This window comes from Coregonus clupeaformis, chromosome 18 (genome assembly GCF_020615455.1).
Source record: "Coregonus clupeaformis isolate EN_2021a chromosome 18, ASM2061545v1, whole genome shotgun sequence".
NCBI classification, from domain to species: Eukaryota; Metazoa; Chordata; class Actinopteri; order Salmoniformes; family Salmonidae; genus Coregonus; species Coregonus clupeaformis.
The window spans coordinates 8,458,954-8,484,374 of NC_059209.1; the positions used below are offsets into that span (position 1 = coordinate 8,458,954).

Here is a 25,421-nt window from a genome sequence, read left to right on the forward strand (position 1 = left end):
CTCCTCCCTGTAGGCTGTCTCTTCATTGTTGGTAATCAGGCCTACTACTGTTGTGTCGTCTGCAAACTTGATGATTGAGTTGGCCACAAAGTCATGGGTGAACAGGGAGTACAGGAGGGGGCTGAGCACGCACCCTTGTGGGGGCCCTGTGTTGAGGATCAGGGTAGTGGAGGTGTTGTTTCCTACCTTCACCACCTAGGGGGTGGCCCGTCAGGAGGTCCAGGACCCAGTTGCACAGGGCGGGGTTCAGACCCAGGGCCCCAAGCTTAATGATGAGCTTGGTGTTGAAGGCTGAAGAGGAAATCAATGGAGTTTAATAGGCTAATGTGCTCATAAAGATTTAATTGAGCTGCATAGTGATGAGATTATACCATATATAGTCTGTGTGATTGTGCAGAGGCTAAGGGGAGTTGCTGGGAGGCTCCCAGAACGTTCCGGCAGGCTCCAGCTGACGTGGTGTTGAAGTGTCTCCAGAGGGATGAGTTAGAGGAAACGCTTGTGTCAGTGAATATGTCTAACCTTTTAGCTCAGTGGTGCAGACTGTGTGTGTGTGTTACTCCCTGTTTCTCTCTCATAGTTCTCAGCAAGAATGCTGCTGCTGAGAAATGTTAAATCAGTCAAAGGTCCCGTACAGCTCTCTCCTTCTGTTACTGATGCTGGGGAAAGTGGCATAGGCTACTACTACACACTAAGATGATTCCTCAAGGGTTCTTTGGGAAGTTTGATTGTTCTATATGGAACCATAATGACTCAAAGAACCCTTTGAGCCCTTCAATAGTTATTTGCAGTCCTGAAACGTGTTCTTTAGTCTTTTAGTGATAATTCAAATGTGGGGCAGTGGCTCATTAAAATATTTTGGGGCGTGTTTGCTCACAGTTCTTTTTGTGCAACCGTGAGTGAGACCCACTGGGCAAAAACTGGTTGAATCAACATTATTTTCATGTAATTTCAACAACAAAAAAATCTAAGTGAATCAATGTGGAAAACTGATCAACGTGGAAAACTGATTGGATTTGCAAAAAGACATCAACATAAAGGAATTTTGTCTTTTTTTCACCCAACTTTTATCCTAAATCCAATGACATGGTGAAATGTATTGTTGTTTTCACGTTGAATTCACTTTAGTTGACATGTAAACCAAATGTAAATCAAAACTAGACGTTGAACTGACATCTGAGCCCAGTGGGGAGTGTCATTTCAGTTGATCTAATCTGTTGTTTTATGCGATTACATGTTAAATACAACTATGCCCAGTGATGGTGTCACGTATGGCCTTCTGTAAATTAAGACCAGTTGACTAAATCAGTGGTTCTCAATTCTCTCCTCAGGGACCCCCAGCAATTCCAGCACTAGCACACCTACTTCAACTTGTCAATTAAAACAATAATAACACCTAAGGAATTTTAACAAGATGAAATGACTAACCGGAATAAAAAAGTCTGTATGGTTCTTTAAAAGGAACTACAAATAACTTTTGAGATTAATAAATGTTATCTATGGAACCATTCTCCATAGCAGAACCCTTTTTTTTGGTGCTATATAGAACCTTTTATTAATGGTTCTTTATAGAACTTTAGGAAACAGTCCTTTATAGCACCATAAAAGTTCCATTTAGAACCTTATGTGCATGGTTCTTTATAGAACCTTAAAAAAAGGTTCTATATAGCACCAAAAGGTATCCGCTATGTTTACAAGCCAAATAACCTTTATTTGGCACAAAATATAACTGTTTTTGTCTGTGTGTACTCCCCATACCTCTCCAAGTGTGTGATTCACTGTACTCACTCTAACCACACACTGATGAGAGAAAACAATGATATCACAAGTTTCCAGTCTGCTTTGATGTCACATACAGTAAAATAACAGAAAATAACTCAGACCTGACTGAATGTGCTATGTCATATAACTCAGACCTGACTGAATGTGCTATGTCATATGTCTGTCTGGGTCTGTGTGTGTGTTTTCCTCCAGGGGTTTTCTGTATGACTGCCGTCTGGTTTTACAGCTCATCAGGTGAAACAGATGTGTTGCATGATAGCCTGCCTACTGACTCCCACCAGAACAACAATACAAAGACTCCCACCAGAACAACAACACACTGAATCACAGCAGACTGTGCACCATACCTGTGTGAAATGGTTTCTCAAGTTGTATTTGTCACGTGCACAAGTACAGTGAAATGCTTAATTTGCAAGCCCTACCCAACAGTGCTGTAGTCATAACTACAAATAAAATAAAAATAAAAACACGAGAAGGAAGAAAAAAGAGAGGAAGCTATATACAGGGTCAGTGTCAGTACCACACAATGTGAGGGATACTGGAGTATTTGAGGTAGTGCCTTCAGAAATGATTCACACCCCTTGATTTTTTCCACATTTTGTTGTTACAGCCTGAATTTAAAATTGATTACATTTAGATGTTGTGTCACTGGCCTACACACAATACCCCATAATGTGAAAGTAGAATTATGTTTTTAGAAATTCATTTTAAAAAATGAAAACCTGAAATGTATATTTTAAAGGGACACTGCACATTAATCAATGTTTCGGTAAAAGTGCCGGTTTTAGCCAGCTTGCTAATTTTTTTCCGCAGTCCCTGGACAGGTGTCACGACTTCCTCTGAAGCTGCCTCCTCTCCTTGTTCGGGCAAGCTTCGGCGTTCGTCGTCACCGGCCTTCTAGCCACTACCGCTCCTCATCTCATCATTCCATTTGTTTTGTCTTGTCTATTACACACACCTGGTTCATATCCCCTCATTAGTATGTGTATAAGTGTTCCCTCTGCCCCCTTGTCCTTGTGGGTGATTGTTTAATGTGAGGAGAGCGTAGCTCGGTTGAGCTCCGTGTATTTTGTATTGCCGGGGTATATTTTCCCTGTGTGCCTGTTTTGTTCCAGTGCGCCTGTTTTGCGCACTGGACTGTTTGACGCTATTCTGCGTAACTCTGTATTCCGGAATGAACTCTGTATTCTGTGATGTACCCTCCTGCGCCTGACTCCTTCAAATCACCCATCACAACAGGTTATTACAAATAATTACAATAACAATACAGACAAACCATGAGCATTTAGCACATGACAATCAACATGTAGTGTGCAGAAAGACCAATAGCACAAAAAGCAAGAAAACAAAATATATACACTACCAGTTAAAAGTTTGGACACACCTACTCATTCAAGGGTTTTTCTATATTTTTACTATTTTTTACATTGTAGAATAATACTGAAGACATCAAAACTATGAAATAACACATATGGAATCATGTAGTAACCAAAAAAGTGTTAAACAAATCAAAATATGTTTTATCTTTTATATTCTTCAAAGTAGCCACCCTTTGCCTTGATGACAGCTTTGCACACTCTTGGCATTCTCTCAACCAGCTTCATGAGGTAGTCACCTGGAATGCATTTCAATTAACAGGTGTGCCTTCTTAAAAGTTAATTTGTGGAATTTCTTTCCTTCTTAATGTGTTTGAGACAATCAGTTATGTTGTGACAAGGTAGGGGGGGTATACAGAAGATAGCCCTATTTGGTAAAAGACCACGTTCATATTATGGCAAGAACAGCTAAAATAAGCAAAGAGAAACGACAGTCCATCATTACTTTAAGACATGAAGGTCAGTCAATAGGGAAAATGTCAAGAACTTTGAACGTTTCTTCAAGTGCAGTCGCAAAAACCATCAAGCGCTATGATGAAACTGGCTCTCATGAGGACCGCCACAGGAATGGAAGACCCAGAGTTACCTCTGCTGCAGAGGATAAGTTCATTAGAGTTATCAGCCTCAGAAATTGCAACCCAAATAAATGTTACACAGAGTTCAAGTAACAGACAAATCTCAACATCAACTGTTCAGAGGGGACTGTGTAAATCAGGCCTTCATGGTCGAATTGCTGCAAAGAAACCACTACTAAAGGACACCAATAAGAAGAAGAGACCTGCTTGGGACAAGAAACACAAGAAATTGACATTAGACCGGAGGAAATCTGTCCTTTGGTCTGGAGTCCAAATGTGAGATTTTTGGTTCCAACCGCCGTGGCTTTGTGAGACGCGGTGTGAGTGAACGGATGAACTCTGCATGTGTAGTTCCCACCGTAATGCATGGAAGAGAAGGTGTTATGGTGTGGGGGTGCTTTGCTGGTGACACTGTCTGTGATTTATTTAGAATTCAAGGCACACTTAACCAGCATGGATACCACAGCATTATGCAGCGATACGCCATCCCATCTGGTTTGGGCTTAGTGGGACTATAATTTGTTTTTCAACAGGACAATGACCCAACACACCTGCAGGCTGTGTAAGGGCTATTTTACCAAGAAGCAGTCCAATTGAGATGGTTTGGGATGAGTCGGATGGCAGAGTGAAGGAAAAGCAGCCAACAAGTGCTCAGCATATGTGGGAACTCCTTCAAGACTGTTGGAAAAGCATTCCAGGTGAAGCTGGTTGAGATAATGCAAAAAGGTGGCTATTTGAAGAATCTCAAATATAAGATATATTTTGATTTGTTTAACACTTTTTTGGTTACTACATGATTCCATATGTGTTATTTCATAGTTTTGATGTCTTCACTATTATTCTACAATGTACAAAATAGTAAAAAGAAAAAAAAAACTTGAATGAGTAGGTGTGTCCAAACTTTTGACTGGTACTGTAAAAGTAACTGTGTTTACACCTCACTAGCTACAGACAACAGATAATATGGAAAGCGGCAATACAAAGCTAGGGATTATGTTAACAAGTCTGATTGTCATTTAGCCATGACTTTATGTTTTTTGTGGGTCAATAAGTATTCAACACCTTTGTTATGGCAAGCCTAAATAGGTTCAGGAGTAACAATATGCATAACAAGGATCATAATAAGTTGCATGGACTCACTCTGTGTGCAAAAATAGTGTTTAACATGATTTTTGAATGACTACCTCATCTCTGTACCCGACACATACAATTATCTGTAAGGTCCCTCAGTCGAGCAGTTAATTTCAAAAACAGATTCAACCACAAAGATCAGGGAGGTTTTCGAATGCCTCTCAAAGAAGGGCACCTATTGGTAGAAAAAAAGGGGGGAAAAAGCAGACATTGAATATCCCTTTGAGCATGGTGAATTTATTAATTACACTTTGGATGGTGTATCAATACACCCAGTCACTTCAAAGATATAGGCATCCTTCCTAATTCAGTTGCCGGAGAGGAAGGAAACCGCTCAGGGATTTCACCATAAGGCAAATGTTTACTTTAAAAGTTACAGAGTTTAATGGCTGTGATAGGAGAAAACTGAGGATGGATCAACAACATTGTAGTTACTCCACAATACTAACCTAAATGACAGCGTGAAAAGAAGGAAGCCTGTACAGAATACAATTATTCCAAAACATGCATCCTGTTTGCAACAAGGCACTAAAGTAAAATTGCAAAACATTTGGAAAATAAATTAACTTTTTGTCCTGAATAGAAAGCGTTATGTTTGGGGCAAATCCAACTAGACACATCACTGAGTATCACTTCATATTTTCAAGCATGGTGGTGGCTGCATCATGTTATGGGTATGCTTGTCATCGGCAAGTACTATGGAGTTTTTTTAGGATAAAAAGAAACGGAATCCACAGGCAAAATCCTAGTGGAAAACCTGGTTTAGTCTGCTTTCCAACAGACACTGGGAGATAAATTCACCTTTCAGCAGGACAATAACCTAAAAACCAAGGCCAAATATACACTGGAGTTGCTTACCAAGATGACATTGAATGTTCCTGAGTGGCCTAGTTACTGTTTTGACTTAAATCCGCTTGAAAATCTATAGCAAGACTTGAAAATGGCTGTCTAGCAATGATCAACAACCAACTTTACAGACCTTGAAGAGTTTTTAAAAGAATAATGTGCAAATATTGTACAATCCAGTTGTGCAAAGCTCTGAGACATACCCAGAAAGACTCACAGCTATAATCGCTGTCAAAGGTGAATACTTATGTAAATGATATATTTCATTTTCAATAAATTTGCAAAAATTTCAAAAAACATGTTTTCACTTTGTCATTATATATTGTGTGTAGATGGGTGATATTTTTTTATTTTATTTAATCCATTTTTAATTCAGGCTGTAACACAACAAAATGTGCAATAAGTCAAGGGGTATGAATAGTTTCTGAAGGCACTTTATGTACAGTGCATTCGGAAAGTATTCAGACACCTTGACTCTTTCCACATTTCTACAGTCTTATTCTAAAATGGATTAAATGACATTTTTTCCCTCATCAATCTACACATAATACCCCATAATGACAAAGTGAAATAATATTAGAAATAAAAACAGATACCTTATTTACATAAGTATTCAGACCCTTTGCTATGAGACACAAAATTGAGCTCAGGTGCAGCCTGTTTCCATTGATCATCCTTGAGATGTTTCTACAACTTGATTGGACATGATTTGGAAAGGCACACACCTGCCTATATAAGGTCCCACAGTTGACAGTGCATGTCAGAGCAAAAACCAAGCCATGAGGTCGAAGGAATTGTCCGTAGAGTTCCGAAACAGGATTGTGTCGAGACACAAATCTGGGGAAGGGTACCAAACCATTTCTGCAGCATTGAAGGTCCCCAAGAACACAGTGGCCTCCATCATTCTTAAATGGAAGAAGTTTGGAACCACCAAGATTCTTCCTAGAGCTGGCCGCCCGGCCAAACGGAGCAATCGGGGGAGAAGGGCCTTTGTCAGGGAGTTGACCAAGAACCTGATGGTCACTCTGACAGAGCTACAGAGTTCCTCTGTGGAGATGGGAGAATCTTCCAGAAGGACAACCATCTCTGCAGCACTCCACCAATCAGGTCTTTATGGGAGAGTGGCCAGACGGAAGCCACATCTTAGTAAAAGGCACGTGACAGCCGCTTGGAGTTTGCCAAAAGGCACCTAAAAACTCTTAGCCCATGAGAAACAAGATTCTCTGGTCTGATGAAACCAAGATTGAACTCTTTGGCCTGAATGCCAAGCATCACGTCTGGAGGAAACCTGGTACCATCCCTACGGTGAAGCATGGTGGTGGCAGCATCATGCTGTGGGGATGTTTTTCAGCGGCAGGGACTGGGAGACTAGTCAGGATCGAGGGAAAGATGAACGGAGCAAAGTACAGAGAGATCCTTGATGAAAACCTGCTCCAGAGCACTTAGGACCTCAGACTGGGGCGACGGTTCACCTTCCAACAGGACAACAACTCTAAGCACACAGCCAAGACAACACAGGAGTCTCTGAATGTCCTTGAGTGGCCCAGCCAGAGCCCAAACTTGAACACGATCAAACCTCTCTGGAGAGACCTGAAAATAGCTGTGCAGCGACGCTCCCCATCCAACCTGACAGAGCTTGAGAGGATCTGCAGAGAAGAATTGGAGAAACTCCCCAAATACAGGTGTGCCAAGCTTGTAGCATCGTACCCAAGAAGACTGGAGGCTGTAATCGCTGCCAAAAGTGCTTAGAAAAGTACTGAGTAAAGGGTCTGAATACTTATGTACGAAACTGTTTTTGCTTTGTCATTATGGGGAATTGTGTGTAGATTGATTCTTGATACACACGGGAAACTGTTGAGCATGAAAAACCCAGCAGGGTTGGAGTTCTTGACACACTCAAACCAGTGCGCCAGGCACGTACTACCATACCCCGTTCAAAGGCTCTTACAGTAAATATTTTGTCTTGTCCCTTCACCCTCTGAATGGCACACATACACAATCCATGTCTCAATTGTGTCAAGGCTTAAAAATCCTTCTTTAATCTGTCTCCTCCCCTTTATCTACACTGATTGAAGTGGATTTAACAAGTGACATCAATAAGGGATCATAGCATTCACCTGGTCAGTCTATGTCATGGAAAGAGCAGGTGTTCCTAATGTTTTGTACACTCAGGGTAAGTGGTGTGTGTGTGTGCAAGAGTGCCAGTGTAGGTGTGATAGGTGGATATACATGTAAACAGGGCTGTGACTAGTAGCAGGAATGTATAAATATTTATGGTAATATACTAATTGTAATATGCATGTAAACAGGAGTAATAGTGACCAGTAACAGGATAAATAGATAGATACCAATGGTAATGGCAATCAGTAATCAATGAACAGCAGCTTGCGGTAGTAATACATCTAATCAATAATCATTTCAGCAGCAGATGAGGTGTGAGGGGTAACACCCACTAACACTAACACCCAATTCCATAGAGAATTTCTTGTCTCACACAAGTTCACATGGTCCTTGACCGCCTGACTGTCCTTGTTATTTTGTGTCTATGTGGAGCGTTGAACCTTGAAGTAAGCTGTCAGGCATGTTTTCCCACAGTTTCTTGTGTGTGTCTGTGATTGCGTGCTTGCATGCGTGCGTCCTTGTGTGCGTATATGCTGATGTTTGTGCGTGGGAGCTGTGGCGTAAGTGGGGCTCAGTTTACAGATTGGGGGTAGATGACAGTCGGGGCTCTTTGTTGTGGTTTGGGGCCCTGCTGAGGCCCTGCCCTCCCCTGCTGTCTGACTGTGTGGCAAACTGGAGACAGTACAGGAGGGCAGCTCTCAAACTCCTACTGAATGAAAAGACATATACACACATAGTACCAATGCAAATTTCAGTTAATTGTGGTTAATTTGTGTACGGGTAAATCCATTTGAATTCAATCACTTTTTGACAGCATCCCTTCTGATTTAAACATGTCTGCCCATGGAAGAAGTGGTCAGAAAGTGACTTTTTGGACCTGAATGCCAAAACATTAAGGAGATAAAAGGTGCTCAAAGTTGACCCATTTTGCATACCATGAGACATCCATGTCTTCATCACTGGAAAAGCTAAACGTGTTTGATATCATTTAAAACAATTTAAAAGTGTCAAACTATTTGATTATTTCTTGAAAACTGTTATTTTTCCCCCCATTCAAGTCCACATTATCTGATGTGTGGACCTCCAACCATCTTTGTGGTACCATTTCTGAAAGTTCAATTTTATTCTAATTTTAGTAGATTTATCAGCCAAAACATGACACCCACCCTCTATCCAATAGCATGTTGTGTCTCAACTGATGGCGGGCACAACACAAAAACCTTAGATTATGTAAAATAGGGTCTAAGCTACAACATATGCGAATATGTAAAAAATATGAGTTGACATGTTTTTAGATAATTTATGTAAAATGACTATTTTTATTTAAAATATATATATATATATCCCAGAAATGATTCAATGGATGTCTGATATAGTATAGTGGGGTATGCAAAATGGGTCAGGTTTGAGCACCTTTACCTCTTAAATGTTTTTAAAAGTAACTTTCTGAGCACTTCTACAATAGGCAAATACACTCACCCATCTTGTACCGGGGAAACCTATATTCTTTGGGGCATGGATTCTACAAGTCGGAAACATTACCACAGTGATGTTGGACCATGCTGACGCGATGGCATCACGCAGTTGCTGCAGCCTGTACCGTTGACACCAGGCAGGATGGGTCCATGGATTCATGCTGCTTATGCCAAATCCTGACTCTACCATCAGCATGATGCAACAGGAACCGGGATTCGTCGGACCAAGCAATGTTTTTCCACTCCTCAGTTGTCCAGTGTTGGTGATCGCGTGCCCACTGGAGCCACTTCTTCTTGTTTTTAGCTGATAGGAGCGGAACCCGGTGTGGTCGTCTGCTGCAATAGCCCAGCCGTGACAATGATCTATGAGTTGTGGATTCTGAGATGCTGTTCTGCTCACCACTGTTGTACTGTGCCATTATTTGCCTGTTTGTGGCCCGCCTGTTAGCTTGCACGATTCTTGCCATTCTTCTCCAACCTTTCTCATCAACGAGCTGTTTTCATCCACAGGACTGCTGCTGACTGGATGCTTTTAATTTGTCGCACCATTCTCGGGAAACCCTAGACACTGTAATGCGTGAAAAGCCCAGGAGGGCGTCCGTTTCTGAGATACTAGATCCGGCGCGCCTGGCACTGATGATCATACCACGCTCAAAGTCACTTAGGGCACTCGTTTTGCCCATTCTAATGTTCAATCGAACAGTAACTGAATGCCTGTCTGCCTGCTTTATATAGCAAGCCATGGCCACGTGACTCACTGTCTGTAGGAGCGATCCATTTTTGTGAACTGGGTGGTGTACGTAATAAACTGTGTATGTTTGGAAGGTTTTGTTCAACTCAAAAGGGGTGCAGAGGTTTTGCTTTTCATTCAAGTATTATGGACCGTTGCAGCTTTGCCGGTAGTGTGATACATTTCCATGTGTCTATACTCCCTCTCCTACTCTCTCTAACCCAGTGTATCCTCTGGGCAATCATGCTGGCTGGCAGTGGTTAACATTTAATTGGGTAAAGTTACACAGTGGATACTCTCCCTCTAACTTATTAGCTGCCATCCCTTCTTCCCCTACCAATGCATCCATAGCAGTGAGTGTGGCCAATCCTGCTCTTGAAGGTCTGCAGTGTGTGCAGGCTTCTGTTCCAGCCCCACACTAAAATGTCTGACTCTAATTATTCACTATAATATGGTCTTTGATCTAGATAATCAGGCGAGGAACAAAAGTCTGCATACAGCGCTGGCTGGTCTGTAGCCAGTAACCACCACCTCTGAATGGCCAACTGGCCCTGTGTTCCACTCTGCTGATTACAGACAGGAAATATTACTCTGCACATCCGCTCAGGAACAGAGAGCATTGTGAACGCAGCCCAACATCACAGGCCGTTACGTAAGATCCAGAGCAGGCTAGACTGGCACACTGAGGAATCAGAAATGCGTATGTGTTATAGGATCAGACTCTAACTCCCCCTCTCTCTCTCTGCCCATCCCACCCTGGGACATTGTCATTATGTTTTCCACATGTTCTCCTATTTGATTAAAGATGAACATAGATGCAGGTATAATAGAAGGGTTATGTAAAGAAGAAACTGAATGGTTCTACTGCTACAATTCTAGAAATGGTTCTTGGCTCTGTGTAGTTGACCTACTACCTCAACAAAGCAGAGTCTATAGATCTCACTGCCTCATATCCCTAGAATCACATTATTCACAAGGTCGTACGCTAATGCCTGGTTGGGTAATGGAGTGACTTCACACGCACCTCCCATTAGCTGATTAGCACATCTGGCTCCACTACAGTCAGCACTACGCTACCAGCTAATTTGCACTCCCTAAATACCTGAGCTCTGTGGCGTCACTGGCGTGTCCAGGTATAATTATCACACCAGCACACTGTACAGTTGTGGTCAAACATTTTGAGAATTACACAAGTATTGGTCTTCACAAAGTTTTCTGATTCAGTGTTTTTAGATATTATTGTCAGATGTTACTATGGTATACTGAAGTATAATTACAAGCATTCCATAAGTGTCAAAGACTCTTATTGACAATTACATTAAGTTTATGCAAAGAGTCAATATTTGCAGAGTTGACCCTTCTTTTTCAAGACCTCTGCAATCCACCCTGGCATGCTGTCAATTAACTTCTGGCCCACATCCTGACTGATGGCAGCCCATTCTTGCATAATCAATGCTTGGAGTTTGTCAGAATTTGTGGGTTTTTGTTTGTCCAACTGCCTCTTGAGGATTGACCACAAGTTCTCAGCAGTGGCGGCTGGCCGATAGAGGGCGCTAGGGCGCCGCCCCCTTAAATAAAATTATTTAAAAATATATATATATAATAATAATAATAATAATAATAATAAAAACATCAGTATGTCAATATTTGTGTGTTTGAAATATGGAATGCACACAGTAATATGTGTAAGATATGATAGAAAATCATATTCGCAACCTTTCCTCTGCCTGTCAAACGCCTCGTCAGCTCTGGCGGACAACCCCGGCATTTTCCGGGGCTTAGTGGATTTTGTTGCCTCCCTCGACAGTGTGCTGGAGGAGCACCTGAAGACAGCTACCGTTTTTAAGGGCACGTCAAAGACGATACAGAACGAGCTGTTGGACTGTATGCTGTCAGTGTTTAAGGATTACATCCTGGAGGAAGTAAAGAGTGCTGATTTTATCGCCATTCAAGCTGACGAGACGACTGACGTTTCCACCCACTGCCAGTTGGTGCTTGTGATACGCTACATCGATGCTAAAAGTAACGTCCAAGAGCGTTTTTTCGAGTTCATTTTGATCGAGAACGCAACCGCCGACACCATCGCTACAGCGCTGCTGGAGAGGCTCAGCACCATACTCTCACATGGACAAAAGGCCAAACTTATTGCCCAGGCTTACGACGGAGCAAGTGTGATGAGGGGAGCCACCGGCGGAGTGCAGCGTAAAATAGTGGATGTGTACGAAAATGCGCACTACGTCCACTGCTATGCACATCAGCTGAACCTCATCATGCAGCAGGCTACTTCACGCATCCCCAGGATCGGCACTTTCTTTTCCGACCTTGCAGGATTTTCTGCTTTCTTCTCCAGGTCTCCCAAGCGAACCACCGTGCTTGACGAAGTGGTTGCGCATAGACTCCCCAGAGCCTCTACAACACGGTGGAACTTCCACAGTCGCGCTGTAAACACTGTGTACGAGTACAGGGATGACCTCCTAACGTGTTTCCAGACCATCAGAGACTCTGGGAACTTTGATGCCCCGACTGTCAGAGAGGCGGGGGGCTTTGTGAGGATGCTCGAAGACGAGGCTTTCTGTTTTTTCCTGGCACTGTTCCACAAGATCATGCCAAATGTGGACATGCTTTTCAGCCAGCTGCAGAAGAGGAACATCGACCCTGTCTTCATTAAAGCACTTGTCCAGAGGTTCACAGACAGCATGCTAACAATCAGGTAAATAACTATATTTACTATTGGCTGATAAAGATGTTGTTAGAAAGATGAATAGTTCACTTACAACAGTTTAAAAGCCTAAATGTGTCTGGTCATCAAAGTGAGTGATTATCATAGAGCCGTCACAATTATATTTGTTTTAGTATTTTAAAAGGAAAGAGAAGACACAATCAGACGTTGATAATAATGCAGGAAAGTACTACACAGTTTGTAATAATTATTCAGGTGTCCACCAGGTCAATTTCTAGAAGAGGCCTAGTTGTTATTGAAGATTAACTTTATTGCTAAGTGCACAGCAGAACAAAATGATGTTGCATCCCTCTCACAAATGTAATAGAAAAAGGCTTTAAAACGTAATAACATCAGTTAATTATGTACATCACAGGTTAAAAGCAGTTACTAGACATAGTTTGTGTGTATATACACACTATCTGTCTGTCTGTCTGTCTGTCTGTCTGTCTATATATATATATATATATATATATATATATATATATATATATATATATATATATATAAAAAGTCACTGGTTGTGTGTTGAGGGGGAATTACAGTGAGTTAAGAAGTCTGATTGCAAGTTATCAAATTAAACTTTATTTTTTGGACCCAGGGCCTCAATTCCCTCTTTGTGTGGGGACAGCGCATCTGACGAGCAGCAACAGCCCATCAAGCGACGGAGGATGCTGGGACCAGGAGAACAACAGAGGTTGGCTATAGAGGTAAGTTGTGATGTAATTGTCAGTGTTTCCCCCTAGAACTTTTTTCAGGCCTGGTAGTATGTAGCCAAAACCCTGAACAATCAGCACCTTGGTAATCATATACTTGAGTTGGACATAGGCATGTGTCAGTCAGGATCACTTGCATCAAAATAGCTTAATTGCAAATTAAAGCTGATGATGTATCTTTTACAGGTATGTGATACCATCCTGAGTCATGCCAAAGAGAGGTTCTCCTTCACCCAGCACCTCATCAGCGCAACACTATTGCACGGAGAGTTGTTCCCACAACACAGTGTGAAGTTCCCCGATACAGCGCTTGAAACAACCGTGGAGGCGTACCCCATGTTGAACAAGGCCAAGCTCAAAACCGAACTGTCCCTCATCTATGAGAACAGTGAGTTCAAGGCTTGTAGTGGTGCAGTGCCCCTGTACCAGTTCTTCATGGAGAACAACCTTCAGAGCACTTTCACAGAGACTGCCAGCCTCCTCAAGATCCTCATCACCACACCCATGACAACTGCTGAGTCAGAAAGGTGCTTCTCTACACTGAAAAGGATCAAGACCTTCCTGAGAAACAGCATGACACAGGATCGCCTGAACGCTCTGGCCATGCTCTCCATGGAGAAGAAACTTGTCAGGGACATTCCTGACTTTAATCAAAGGGTCATTGAGAGGTTTGCCACTCAGAAGGACAGACGGGCAAAATTCCTGTACAAATAAGATGACAGACACACACACACAGAGCAGCTCTGGCCGCATGTTTCTTTGTATATAGTTGACCTTAGCATAAAAAATCCAGTTATATATGGTACTCTAGAAAGTCTTAATAGTGTCTTTGCTAATATTACTGTATATATGTTGTTTTGTATCAATTAATTGTTGCAGTTCTGGAGCACATTAACAATTAGTCACATTTAGTATGATCATAAAATACTGTATGCTATTCTTCCAGTCAAAGGTTTGAGTTCATCCACTTGATATCCATTTCTATATTATACATCCTTTTATACAGTGTAAGATTTCCTATAAACTTTATAATAATTTCATGTTATTGTCCACTTTCCACTCTGTTCTGACAGCATGCCTGTTGCGTTGCCTGTTTACTACCAATGGTGAAAAGTTCACTTTAAATGCAAATGAAAGGCTTGGGTTTGTGTAATATGTTTTTGTGTAAGAATGCCTCAACTTTTTAATATTGGCATTAAATAATTACTGAATGTTTCACTGAGCACTGCTGTCCTGCAGTTTGTGTTAAAATATATCGCGATGGTTACAGGAAAAAAAAAGTATGGCACAGCCCCACCGAGAATATTTTTCACCAGCCGCCACTGGTTCTCAGTGGGATTAAGGTCTGGGGAGTTTCCTGGCCATGGACCCAAAATGTTGATGTTTTGTTCCCCGAGCCACTTAGTTTTCACTTTTGTCTTATGGCAAGGTGCTCCATCATGCTGGAAAAGGCATTGTTCGTCACCAAACTGTTCTTGGATGGTTGGGAGAAGTTGCTCTTGGAGGATGTGTTGGTACCATTCTTTATTCATGGCTGTGTTCTTAGGCAAAATTGTGAGTGAGCCCACTCCCTTGGCTGAGAAGCAACCCCACACATGAATGGTCTCAGGATGCTTTACTGTTGGCATGACACAGGACTGATGGTAGCGCTCACCTTGTCTTCTCCGGACAACCTTTTTTCCGGATGTCCCAAACAATCGGAAAGGGGATTCATCAGAGAAAATGACTTTACCCCAGTCCTCAGCAGTCCAATCTCTGTACCTTTTGCAGAATATCAGTCTGTCCCTAATGTTTTTCCTGGAGAGAAGGGGCTTCCTCGCTGCCCTTCTTGACACCAGGCCATCCTCCAAAAGTCTTCGTGCAGATGCACTCACACCTGCCTGCTGCCATTCCTGAGTAAGCTCTGCACTGGTGGTGCCCCGATCCTGCAGCTGAATCAACTTTAGGAGATGGTCCTGGCGCTTGCTGGACTTTCTTGGGCGCCCTGAAGCCTTCTTCACAACAATTGAACCTCTCTCCTTGAAGTTCTTGATGATACGATAAATGGTTGATTTAGGTGCAATCTTACTAGCAGCAATATCCTTGCCTGTGAAGCCCTTTTTGTGCAAAGCAATGATGACGGCACATGTTTCCTTGCAGGTAACCATGGTTAACAGAGGAAGAACAATGATTGCAAGCACCACCCTCCTTTTAAAGCTTCCAGTCTGTTATTCTAACTCAATCAGCATGACAGTGTGATCTCCAGCCTTGTCCTCATCAACACTCTCACCTATGTTAACGAGAGAATCACTGACATGATGTCAGCTGGTCCTTTTGTGGCAGGGCTGAAATGCAGTGGAAATGTTTTTTTGAGATTAAGTTCATTTTCATGGCAAAGAGGTACTTTGCAATTAATTGCAATTCATCTGATCACTCTTCATAACATTCTGGAGTATATGCAAATTGCCATCATAAAAACTGAGGCAGCAGACTTTGTGAAAATTAATATTTGTGTCATTCTCAAAACTTTTGACCACAACTGTATTTCAACTAGCCGCCCCCTAGCGCCCCCTATCATTTAGGTCAGGGGTAGGCAAGTAGATCCAGATGCAGAACCATTTTTGTTGGAGCGGATCGTCGGGGTCTGGAACATAATTATAATAATTTGTACAATGAAAATGTACCACAACTAAGCGCATAAAGAGATTGTTATTTTAATAATATATAATCATTTCATACCTTGATTACATTGAGACAAGATCACACACACATATATATATATATATTTATTATTATTTTTATTTTTTTATTTTTTTATTTTTTCATTCGAATACTGGTGAACATATTTCATAAATGAAAGTCATTTTTAGCTGAATTCCTGGTGGTTTTACTATTTTTTAAAACAAAAACTACACTTTGGGGGTGCCAAAAATATAGCTTGCGGGATGGTTTTGGTAGTTGTGTTTTGGTAGTTCCCCTGGCTCTACCTTCGGTCTATTGTAGCTGACCTAATAGGTAGAGTTGCACTGCCCTGACAGTCCAACCTGGTCTCAGAGCATTTTGTATTATTCGGTAGGTAAATCCGAGACACTCCATTTAGTATGATATGTTACGTTTCGTATGGTATGTATTAATTTGTGGATATCCATCACCCATTTCATATGATATGTTATGAATTTCAATTTGTATGATATGTTACGAATTTGCTAAATGTAGAATATGTTACGAACACAGGAGGTTGGTGGCACCTTAATTGGGGAGGACGAGCTTGTGGTAATGGCTGGAGCGGAATTGGTGGAATGGTATCAAATATGTTTGATCCCATTCCATTTGCTCCGTTCCAGCCATTATTATGAGCCATCCTCCCCTCAGCAGCCTCCACGGGTTACTAATTTGCTAAATGTACAATAGGTTACGAATTTGCAAAACGTATGCTATGTTACGAATTCTAGCTAGGTGGCTAACGTTAGCTATCTCGCTAACGTTAGCTAGGCTAGGGGTTAGGGTTAGGTTAAAGGGTTAGGGTTAGGGGAAAGGTTAGCTAAAAGGGTTAAGGTTATGGTTAGGTGAAGGGTTAGGGGAAGGGTTAGCTAACATGCTAAGTAGTTGAAAAGTAGTTAAAAAGCAATAAGTAGTTGAAAAGTTGCTAATTAGCTAAAATTCTAAAATTGTCCACGATGAGATTCGATCTTGCGTTATACACCCACCCATCCACCCCGACCAACCACTCTCCTTTCATTTTTGCTTTAAGTAACCGTCTGTCTTATGTAACCATACCAAACGTAACATATCATACTAAGTGGAGTGTTTCGGGTTTACGTACAGAATAATACGAAATACTCTGAGACCAGTTTGGATAGTCCGTAATGGCACCAGCTTGTTCTCCAACCTGGTTTAACAGTCCGTTGTCTGGCTGCAGTTGGTGTGGTAATGGAGATGTGATTGTTGGAAGTGTTTCAATTGGATGTATAATCATGAAACATGTATGGTCAGACTGACATGGGGGAAACCAGCATTGCTCTGTGGCTCATTCCATGTAAACCCAGAAACCACCATGTGTCTCTTCTCAGCAGAAAGAAGCATTGAGAGATGAGAATAGCTGTATTAGATTCCTATTCCAATGTATTTTTGTTTTAACATTGTAATGCTCAGTAGTTTTGATAAAGTGGCACATGGAGTAGCCTTCACTGTGATTTGTATGAATGTATTTATTGTGTATCTATTTATATAGGATCTTAAACTATCAATCGATTATGACAACCTTCCAGTTGTTTGAACGTTAGAATGAGTGACATGTCCCTTTTTAATGGTGTGAGCTGACCTCTTGCAAGTCTTGTTAATTAACTGATTGCTCGCCTGTGGCCTCCTGCCTGAAGCGCTTCAGTTTGTTTAAATGGAGGATGGCATTCAGTGTGTGAGGGACTGCTGGTATGTCTGCAAGTTTGAACAAAATCAAGCTATTTTTCATGCTATCACCATCTGCCTCATCAATGTGAGAGGGCATCAGCCAGCTATCTCACAGGGGATTTTGCCCATCCTGCTGCGGAGTTCCATATGTCAGAGAGTTTCAGAGGGGACTACTGGGGAGTGGGGAGGCATACCTATGAACCAGTCAGACTGTTTTCATAAACACTGAACACCCTCCCCGAGAGCATTCTCCTCCACTATTTATCTTTCCACCTCCATTTGAACAATACATCTATTTTCTTATTGTGTGCAGGCTAACCCGGTGTCTGAGGCAGATTAGTTGGGTAATTTAAACTTCAGGATGGAGGCTTTTCTTGGGGGAAATGACCCGGTGAGCTACTTCTCTCCCTCAGTCCTGCTCCTGTGCTCTGTGTGGAGAGGGCTATGTTCATATTATTTGTTTTCAAAGTTGACCTTCTCCCTGTTTTGTATACCTGCACGATTCACTTTAGCAAATGCTGTATGTTTTTGTGTGATGGAGTACTGTGAGGATGGAAATGTTTGTGCGTATGTGTTTATTTGTTAGTGTTTGTGAACACCAGAGGAATGTGTGTGTGTGTGTACAGGAAGAAGGTCTTGAGAGTTGTATGCGAGATGACAGCAGTTTCCTGTGAGAGGCTCTGCTTGTAGTTTGCGCTTGTCTCGCCCACGCCACATCATCGGTAATTCACTGGAACAACTGAACCCTCTACAGGACGCACGCAAATCAGACAAGAGACCGAAAAGGATGTTGGGATGGGAGCAGTTTTCTATACTTCGTTAAAGATGCATTCTCGAACTTTTGTGAGCCAAAACGGGTCTCCGTTTTTTTTTTTGTGTACTAGGCCATCCAATTTGTGTGATATGTAAGGAATTCTGCAATTCATATGATGTCATACGAATTTTGCAATTCGTGTGATATGTTACAAATCCAATTGTGCAATATGTTACAAATTTGTTGCGCTTAAGATCCCAGCGTGCATTTTTAAAACCCAGAAGTTTCTCAGAGGAAAGTGAGAGGAACCTTTGACATAAAGTAGACATTAGAACGCTTAGCTTTGGGATTGTCACGCACTATACATGAAATAACTAGAAATGTGCACGTTAGAGAGCCAGCGCTTTGAGAGTTGAAGTTGAACTCTTTAGCCTACTGTTGATAAATTCAGCGATGCTTGGAAAACAGTATTTTTTGTTATAAACATACAGGCTTAACATCTTTATTAGGCTATAACTTGGAAATATCCTCCCTTCGATTTCAAGCTCTAAATTGTAGCCTATTTTCAGAGTTTTAAATACAGTAGGCCTAATAGTTTTCATCATTCTATACTGATAGTAGCTTATTTTTAGTTTTATTTAAATTGGAGAACTCTATCCATTAACCAATTTTTCTCCTCTTGAGGATGCCTCTTTTTAAATGGACATCGATTTCCTGAATATTAGAAAGTAATGAAAGATTGATATAATTTGTGACTTGTATAATCAAATATGCATTTGAATTGGCCATCTCAAAAGCCATTGACCCCATGACTGACATGCATAATAGCTCTCTCTCTCTTAAAGATGCACTATGCAGAAATCGCTCCGCCATTTCCAGGTTGCTAAGATTCTAATAGTTAGCCTAATTTCAGTTTATGTGACTAAACAAGCAGTCATTGTGCAGAGAATCATTGTACCATCTAAACTGCTGTGAAATATATTTTCCAGAACCATAAATATTGTATATTCACCTGTTTGAAGCTGGTGTACAAAACCAAAAGTAAAAGACACAAAAACGAAACTTCAGAACGAAAGCATAGAAATAGCACACATAGAACATATCTACCGCTTCTTAGACTTGCTTTCAATGGGAATGAAAGATCTATAACTCTAATTTATATGTGAATTTGGTCGGGTCACCCAAAAAGTTAGCTTTAATAGATTAATAAACTGAACAAAAATATAAACGCAACATGCAACAATTTCAAAGATTTTACTGAGTTACAGTTCATATAAGGAAATCAGTCCATTGAAATAAATTCAATAGACCCTAATGTCTGTGCAAAGTTGCTGGATACGCGTCGATCCAGAGCATCCCAAACGTGCTCAATAGGTGACATGTTTGGTGAGCATGCAGGCCATGGAAGAACTGGGACATTTTCAGCTTCCAGGAATTGTGTACAGATCCTTGCGACATGGGGCCGTGCATTATCACGCTGAAACATGAGGTGATGGCGGCAAATGAATGGCACGACAATGGGCCTCAGAATCTTGTCACGGTATATCTGTGCATTCAAATTGCCATCAATAAAATGCAATTATGATTGTTGTCCCTAGCTTATGCCTGCCCATACCATTACCCCACCGCCACCATGGGGCACTCTGTTCACAATGTTGACATCAGCGTACTGCTCTCCCACATGACGCCTTACACGTAGTCTGCGGTTGTGAGGCTGGTTGGACGTACTTCCAATTCTCTAAAATGATGTTGGAGGCATCTTATGGTAGATAAATTAACATTAAATTCTCTGGCAACAGCTCTGGTGGACATTCCATGCTCCTTCAAAACTTGAGACATCCGTGGCATTGTGTTGTGTGACAAAACTGCACATTTTAGAGTGGCCTTTTATTGTCCCCAGCACAAGGTGCACCTGTGTAATGATCATACTGTTTAACCAGCTTCTTGATATGCCACACCTGTCAGGTGGATAGATTATCTTGGCAAATGATCAATGCTCACTAACAGGGATGTAAACAAATTTGTGCACAACATTTTTGAGAAATAAGCTTTTTGTGTGTGTATGGAACATTTCTGGGATATTTTATTTCAGCTCATGAAACATGGGACCAACACTTTAAATGTTGCATTCATATTTTTGTTCAGTGTAATAATTCAGATTATGTTCTCATCTCATTGGTTGTCACCTTTTTGCTTTGTGGCACCAATGTTTTAGGGGTTAATCTTTAATTTGCTATTAGGTTAGGCATATTTTCAAGCCGTAATAATGCGCTGTCTGATACAGTTTAATTTCATCATTTGTTATCAAGTGTCTGAAAATAACAAAGCTACCTCCCCCTCCCCAATCCCTTTTTAAATGCCCCTTTGTCTGTTATTTCGTAGGTCATGCAGACTAAAATATTCTCCCACTCACATACTTTGTATTTTTATTTTATATTTAATGCTCCGTTGCGAGAGGAGCGTTGTATGGGTTAATTTAGCGCAAGGTCCCCCGGCTCCCGTGGTAAGTATTGCGCACAGTGGAGTTGTTGTGGTGTTCGCTCCCGCGGAGGCGATGCCCTTTTGTCGAGAGGTCTTGTCACAGCGGACAGACAGCACTCTCAATCAGGACGCAAGGACGCAAAGAGAAGAATTGCATTAAAAAAGCACCATTCTTTCCCATACTGCCAAGGAGGAGGGTTGACTGTGGGTGTTTGAGAAGCCCTTTGTTGCTTGAAAAAAAAAGTAGGCAAGAATATTCACTGTGGACTAGCTGTATGTTTTATGAACAGTGTTACTGTATGCTGTTAGGGCGACCCACGGCTCTGCGTGTTGTGGACTTTGGAAGTTTTAACACAGAGAAACTGGTTTGGATATACTTCAGAAGACGAAAAGGTTACGGTGTATGCTAATTGTTTTTGGACACTTGTGCGTCGCGCGACCTGTACTTTACTTTATCTATCAGCAAATTATCAAAATGGATCTATTTTGAAAGTACAGTCTCTTTTTTCATGTTTGTTTCTCCCACAGTGAGCGTTCTTGGCTTTGAGTACTCAGCTCCCATAAACGCTTTTAATTTGTAACATATTAAGTACATTTTGAGGGGTGGAAGTGAACATTTCAAGTATAGGCTAACTCAATTTGTGGATACCTCTTCGAGGGATGCCAATGGACAGATACGCAGACATGGAGGACAAACTGCGTATTTTGGAGGACCTGAACATGATGTACATCCGCCAGATCGCCCTGAGTTTACAGGTAATGTAGCCGACCAGTCCTTATGGAAGCTGTCACTGTCAGTCCTCATAGACAGTCCCTCCAGACTCTCTCACAGGCTCTGTCTGATATCCTCTCTCTTCTTTCACCTGCCATTGAATGTGCAGTGTTGTCATGTCATATCTTTGCAGTCTGACCCAAGTCATGCAGGGCGTTTCAGTGGTGACATTTTCAAGCTTAGGGTGTCAAAAGACAGGGAGAGAGGTAAAGCTGTTTGGCATGCAGTCTATCTCAGACTGAGTGTATGATGTGGCAGGTACCAGGTAAGGTGTATAGGCTCTCACTTCCCCCCCTGAGCTGTTACAACTGTGTAGAGGACATGAGCCAGTTTACTGAGTGAGATCACAGCTGTGCTGCTTTTTTACATGTTATGTTAAAAGTTGAGGGGGTGTAGCTGAACAATGTCTCTGACAAAGGGGTTATGTATACTCTGCTGTGGTCTCCGGATGGCCAAGCTAGCTCTCAGTGAGAGAAAATAGAAAACAACACGCCATCTACAGTTAGTTATTCTCTAATCCGGTTTTACTAACACTGTCTGCAGCTGCACATGTGGGACTCGCAAGTCCCCAAAGGGGCATAAGTGTGTGTGTGTGTGTGTGTGTGTGTGTGTCAGAGGGAGGGAGAGGAAGAAATAATGATGCAATACTTATAAATATCAATACCTAACAAAGTGAAATAGGACTGGACTGGTTCCAACTTACTCAGATGGTGTGACGTCATTGATGTGAACATTATGCTTAACAATTCAGTCATTTTGGTAATGATCTGAGCATAACACAGTCCACCTCAAAGATAATTTGATGAGCAGAGGAAATAGCTATAGCATCTCAATATCTTAGTCTGGGGAGATAGGCAGGAGACACATGGCCATTGGAATTAATACAGGAAATATATCAGAAGGACATTTTAATGCTTCATTTTTTGGGCTTTTGGCTGCTCTGTTGTAAAACTATGTTGGCTCTGTGCTCTGCAGCTGTTGTGCGTTAGGGTGTTGGGGGCGTGTTATCGAAATGACAATGGGAGTGCCAGCCACCGCTGGGCACTGAAGGGTGCTGTGTGGGGCAGTAATATCACCATGGCACAGTTTGGCATCTCACTTCCAGTATACACACAGAGGTGTGTCTTAGTTCATCTGTTCCAAACAGACAGCCAGGTGGTCCATGTGGCTGTCTAATGGGCACACACACATGCACAATGTGCCAACCCCCTTTTCAGACCCCATACATATACTCAGAGTGGAGCTGGCTTCTCTCTCTCTCTCTCTTTTTTAGAATAAAGGCACCAGGTTGCACTAACTGGCACTCTGTCATTTAGACAGAAACCAGATGGGTCTCTATTGTGTTATCCTATAGTACTCCTAACCAGAACAAAATTTAGAATGCTGGCTTTGCCCCTGGTGTTCCCTGCCTCCCTGTTGAACTCCTAACCTATCAACCCCTCAGAATCATAATTGACACACTCATGAGTTGTAACCTTTCATTCCAGCCACCAAATGTCAATCAGTCTCAAACCACTCAATTATACTCCATGAAAGAGCTTCCTTTAAGCCACTGACTTGTTTACTGCACAGACAAACTGGAAGAAGCCAGTCAGTGTACATGCTGAATCTGTGTTCTATGCTGGCAGAAAACGGTGGCAGATTACTCTCTCAACGAAGACATCCTAATTGGGTTGTCAGTCTGTGTAATATCTCAGTAAACAGAATTGCTTGGACAGGCTTGTTTCTCTTCAGTGTCCCCCCCTCCTTCCCTGCCTGGGTGGGTTGCTGGAACAGTGATTCTTTGTATGTGGTGGAGCTGTGTGGCCCACTGGAACTCCAGGATGACTTCTTCTCTGTCTGCTGCAGAGAGGCCTCCAATCAGCCGTAGCATAATTTGTTTCTGCCCTAAAGGTAATTTAGAAGAGTGCTGTGGATGATCCAGGTGCTATGGTCTAAAAACACTGTCAACTTCCCCTTTGTTGTTACTGTTGCTGTCTGGGAGGACTGTGCCTGTCCAGGGGGGAAACATGAGTTCTTAGCTTAGTTCCTCTGAGCTCTACTGGTAAGACATCCATTTGCTCATAGAGGGGCAGTCGTTCTGAGCTCCTGTGGTTACATAGAATAAGTGAACAAACCATGGTGAGGAAGCAGCAGAGCCCGCATTCTAGACATATAACTCAGTATTTCCCTTATATTCATTTAGTGTGGGCCACCGCTGCTAAATCATTGCCGCCACCCCAAAAAATATGATTACATATATATGTGTGTAATATATATATGTATGTATGTATGTATGTATGTATGTATGTATGTATGTATGTTTGTTTATGGCGATGGTAAAACGTTTTCAGTGTAAACTTAAATGACTAAAACCAGATATAAATCATGTAGAAAAGATACTGGAGCTATATATAAAAAAAAAAAAAAATAGATTATCTTTGAGAACTAACAATCACCAAAATAAAAAGGAGACAGTTGAGGAGAATCCAGAATTCCCAAAATGTCATGGTTTTGTTATGTTTGAGTCACTCAGGTAGCATAAGAACACAGCATAAGCCATGGCAAAATGTGTAGAATTGCAGGAAATTTGCTGTAAAACTGCACATGTTCTCTCAGCCCCATGACAAAATGTCACCGCTGCTGAAAAAAATCCTAGGGGAAACACTGGTCCATAACTTCTTGGTTTGTTTTCAGTCATCTAGAAAGACTTTCTTCTACTCCTCCTAACGTCCCAGTTGGTTTTAACAAGTCCCTTTTGAATGGTAACGACCACATTCTTGGCTCCTCTGTGAGCTGATTCTTGTTTTCCTTTTTTACATGGCTGTTGCTCACCTCCGTTACGACGCTCATAAGGGCCACAGTAAAACACCTCGTCAGTGACAGCGCTGTGAAACCCTTTTGTCTCTGGAATGCAGGAATTCCCAGCCCACACTGCTGCTGGCTGATGGGAACAGGAAACAGCCCGGTGAAACGAGTGGTTCCCAATAGAGGGTCTGCATGATGTCATAGCACAGCCTGTACGGACACACACATGGGCGCACACACACACACACGAGCACACGCACGCACACTACTTACACACTTAACTGTATACTGTAGATTATTGACTGATATAGTGGATATGCCTCATGTCTGAGTGACTGAGTAGTGCTCTCCAGTCTCCAGGGCCCTGTCCTACATGTCACCGGCCAGTCCCATGCTCCCTGTCCTCTTACTGAGAGGTCACAGGCAGAAGGGAGGGCCCTAGATGGCCACTCTCTCCCATGGCTATAATTAGTCTGGAGGCTGTGTGGTCTGGAGAGTGGCCCAGAGGGCTGTCTAAGGTCATATACCAATGTGCATTGGTCATGTATTGATGAAGCTACAGCAACAATAATATGTTACTTACCACCAGAGTATGTGAGCTGGGCGAGTAGCGGAGCGTGCCCAATTTGACTGGAGCTCGGAGCGAGATTCCCAAAGGCTGGAAGCTTGGCCTTCTCGGCCGCTCCAATTTTGCTCCAATAGCGCTCCAGTAGAACTCACTTAATGAGCTCAGGGCACGCCCGGCCCAGCATGCATTTGTAGTCTACTTGTGT

The 25,421-nt window shown here is 42.0% G+C and overlaps 1 protein-coding gene across 6 annotated transcripts in view; it reads left to right on the forward strand.

Moving 5' to 3' along the window:
- Window positions 1-25,421, forward strand: part of LOC121587516 (rhotekin) — a 155,415-nt gene that overhangs the window by 45,386 nt on the left and 84,608 nt on the right. Inside the window, exon 1 of one of the 6 annotated variants that reach the window (XM_041904518.2) lies at window positions 21,121-21,845. The exons of the other annotated variants lie outside the window; for them this stretch is intronic. Within the exon in view, the coding sequence (XP_041760452.1) occupies window positions 21,750-21,845 (96 nt within the window). The 5' untranslated portion in view covers window positions 21,121-21,749. Of the gene's footprint in view, window positions 1-21,120; window positions 21,846-25,421 lie in introns of those variants that run through there. 6 annotated transcript variants of the gene reach the window in all.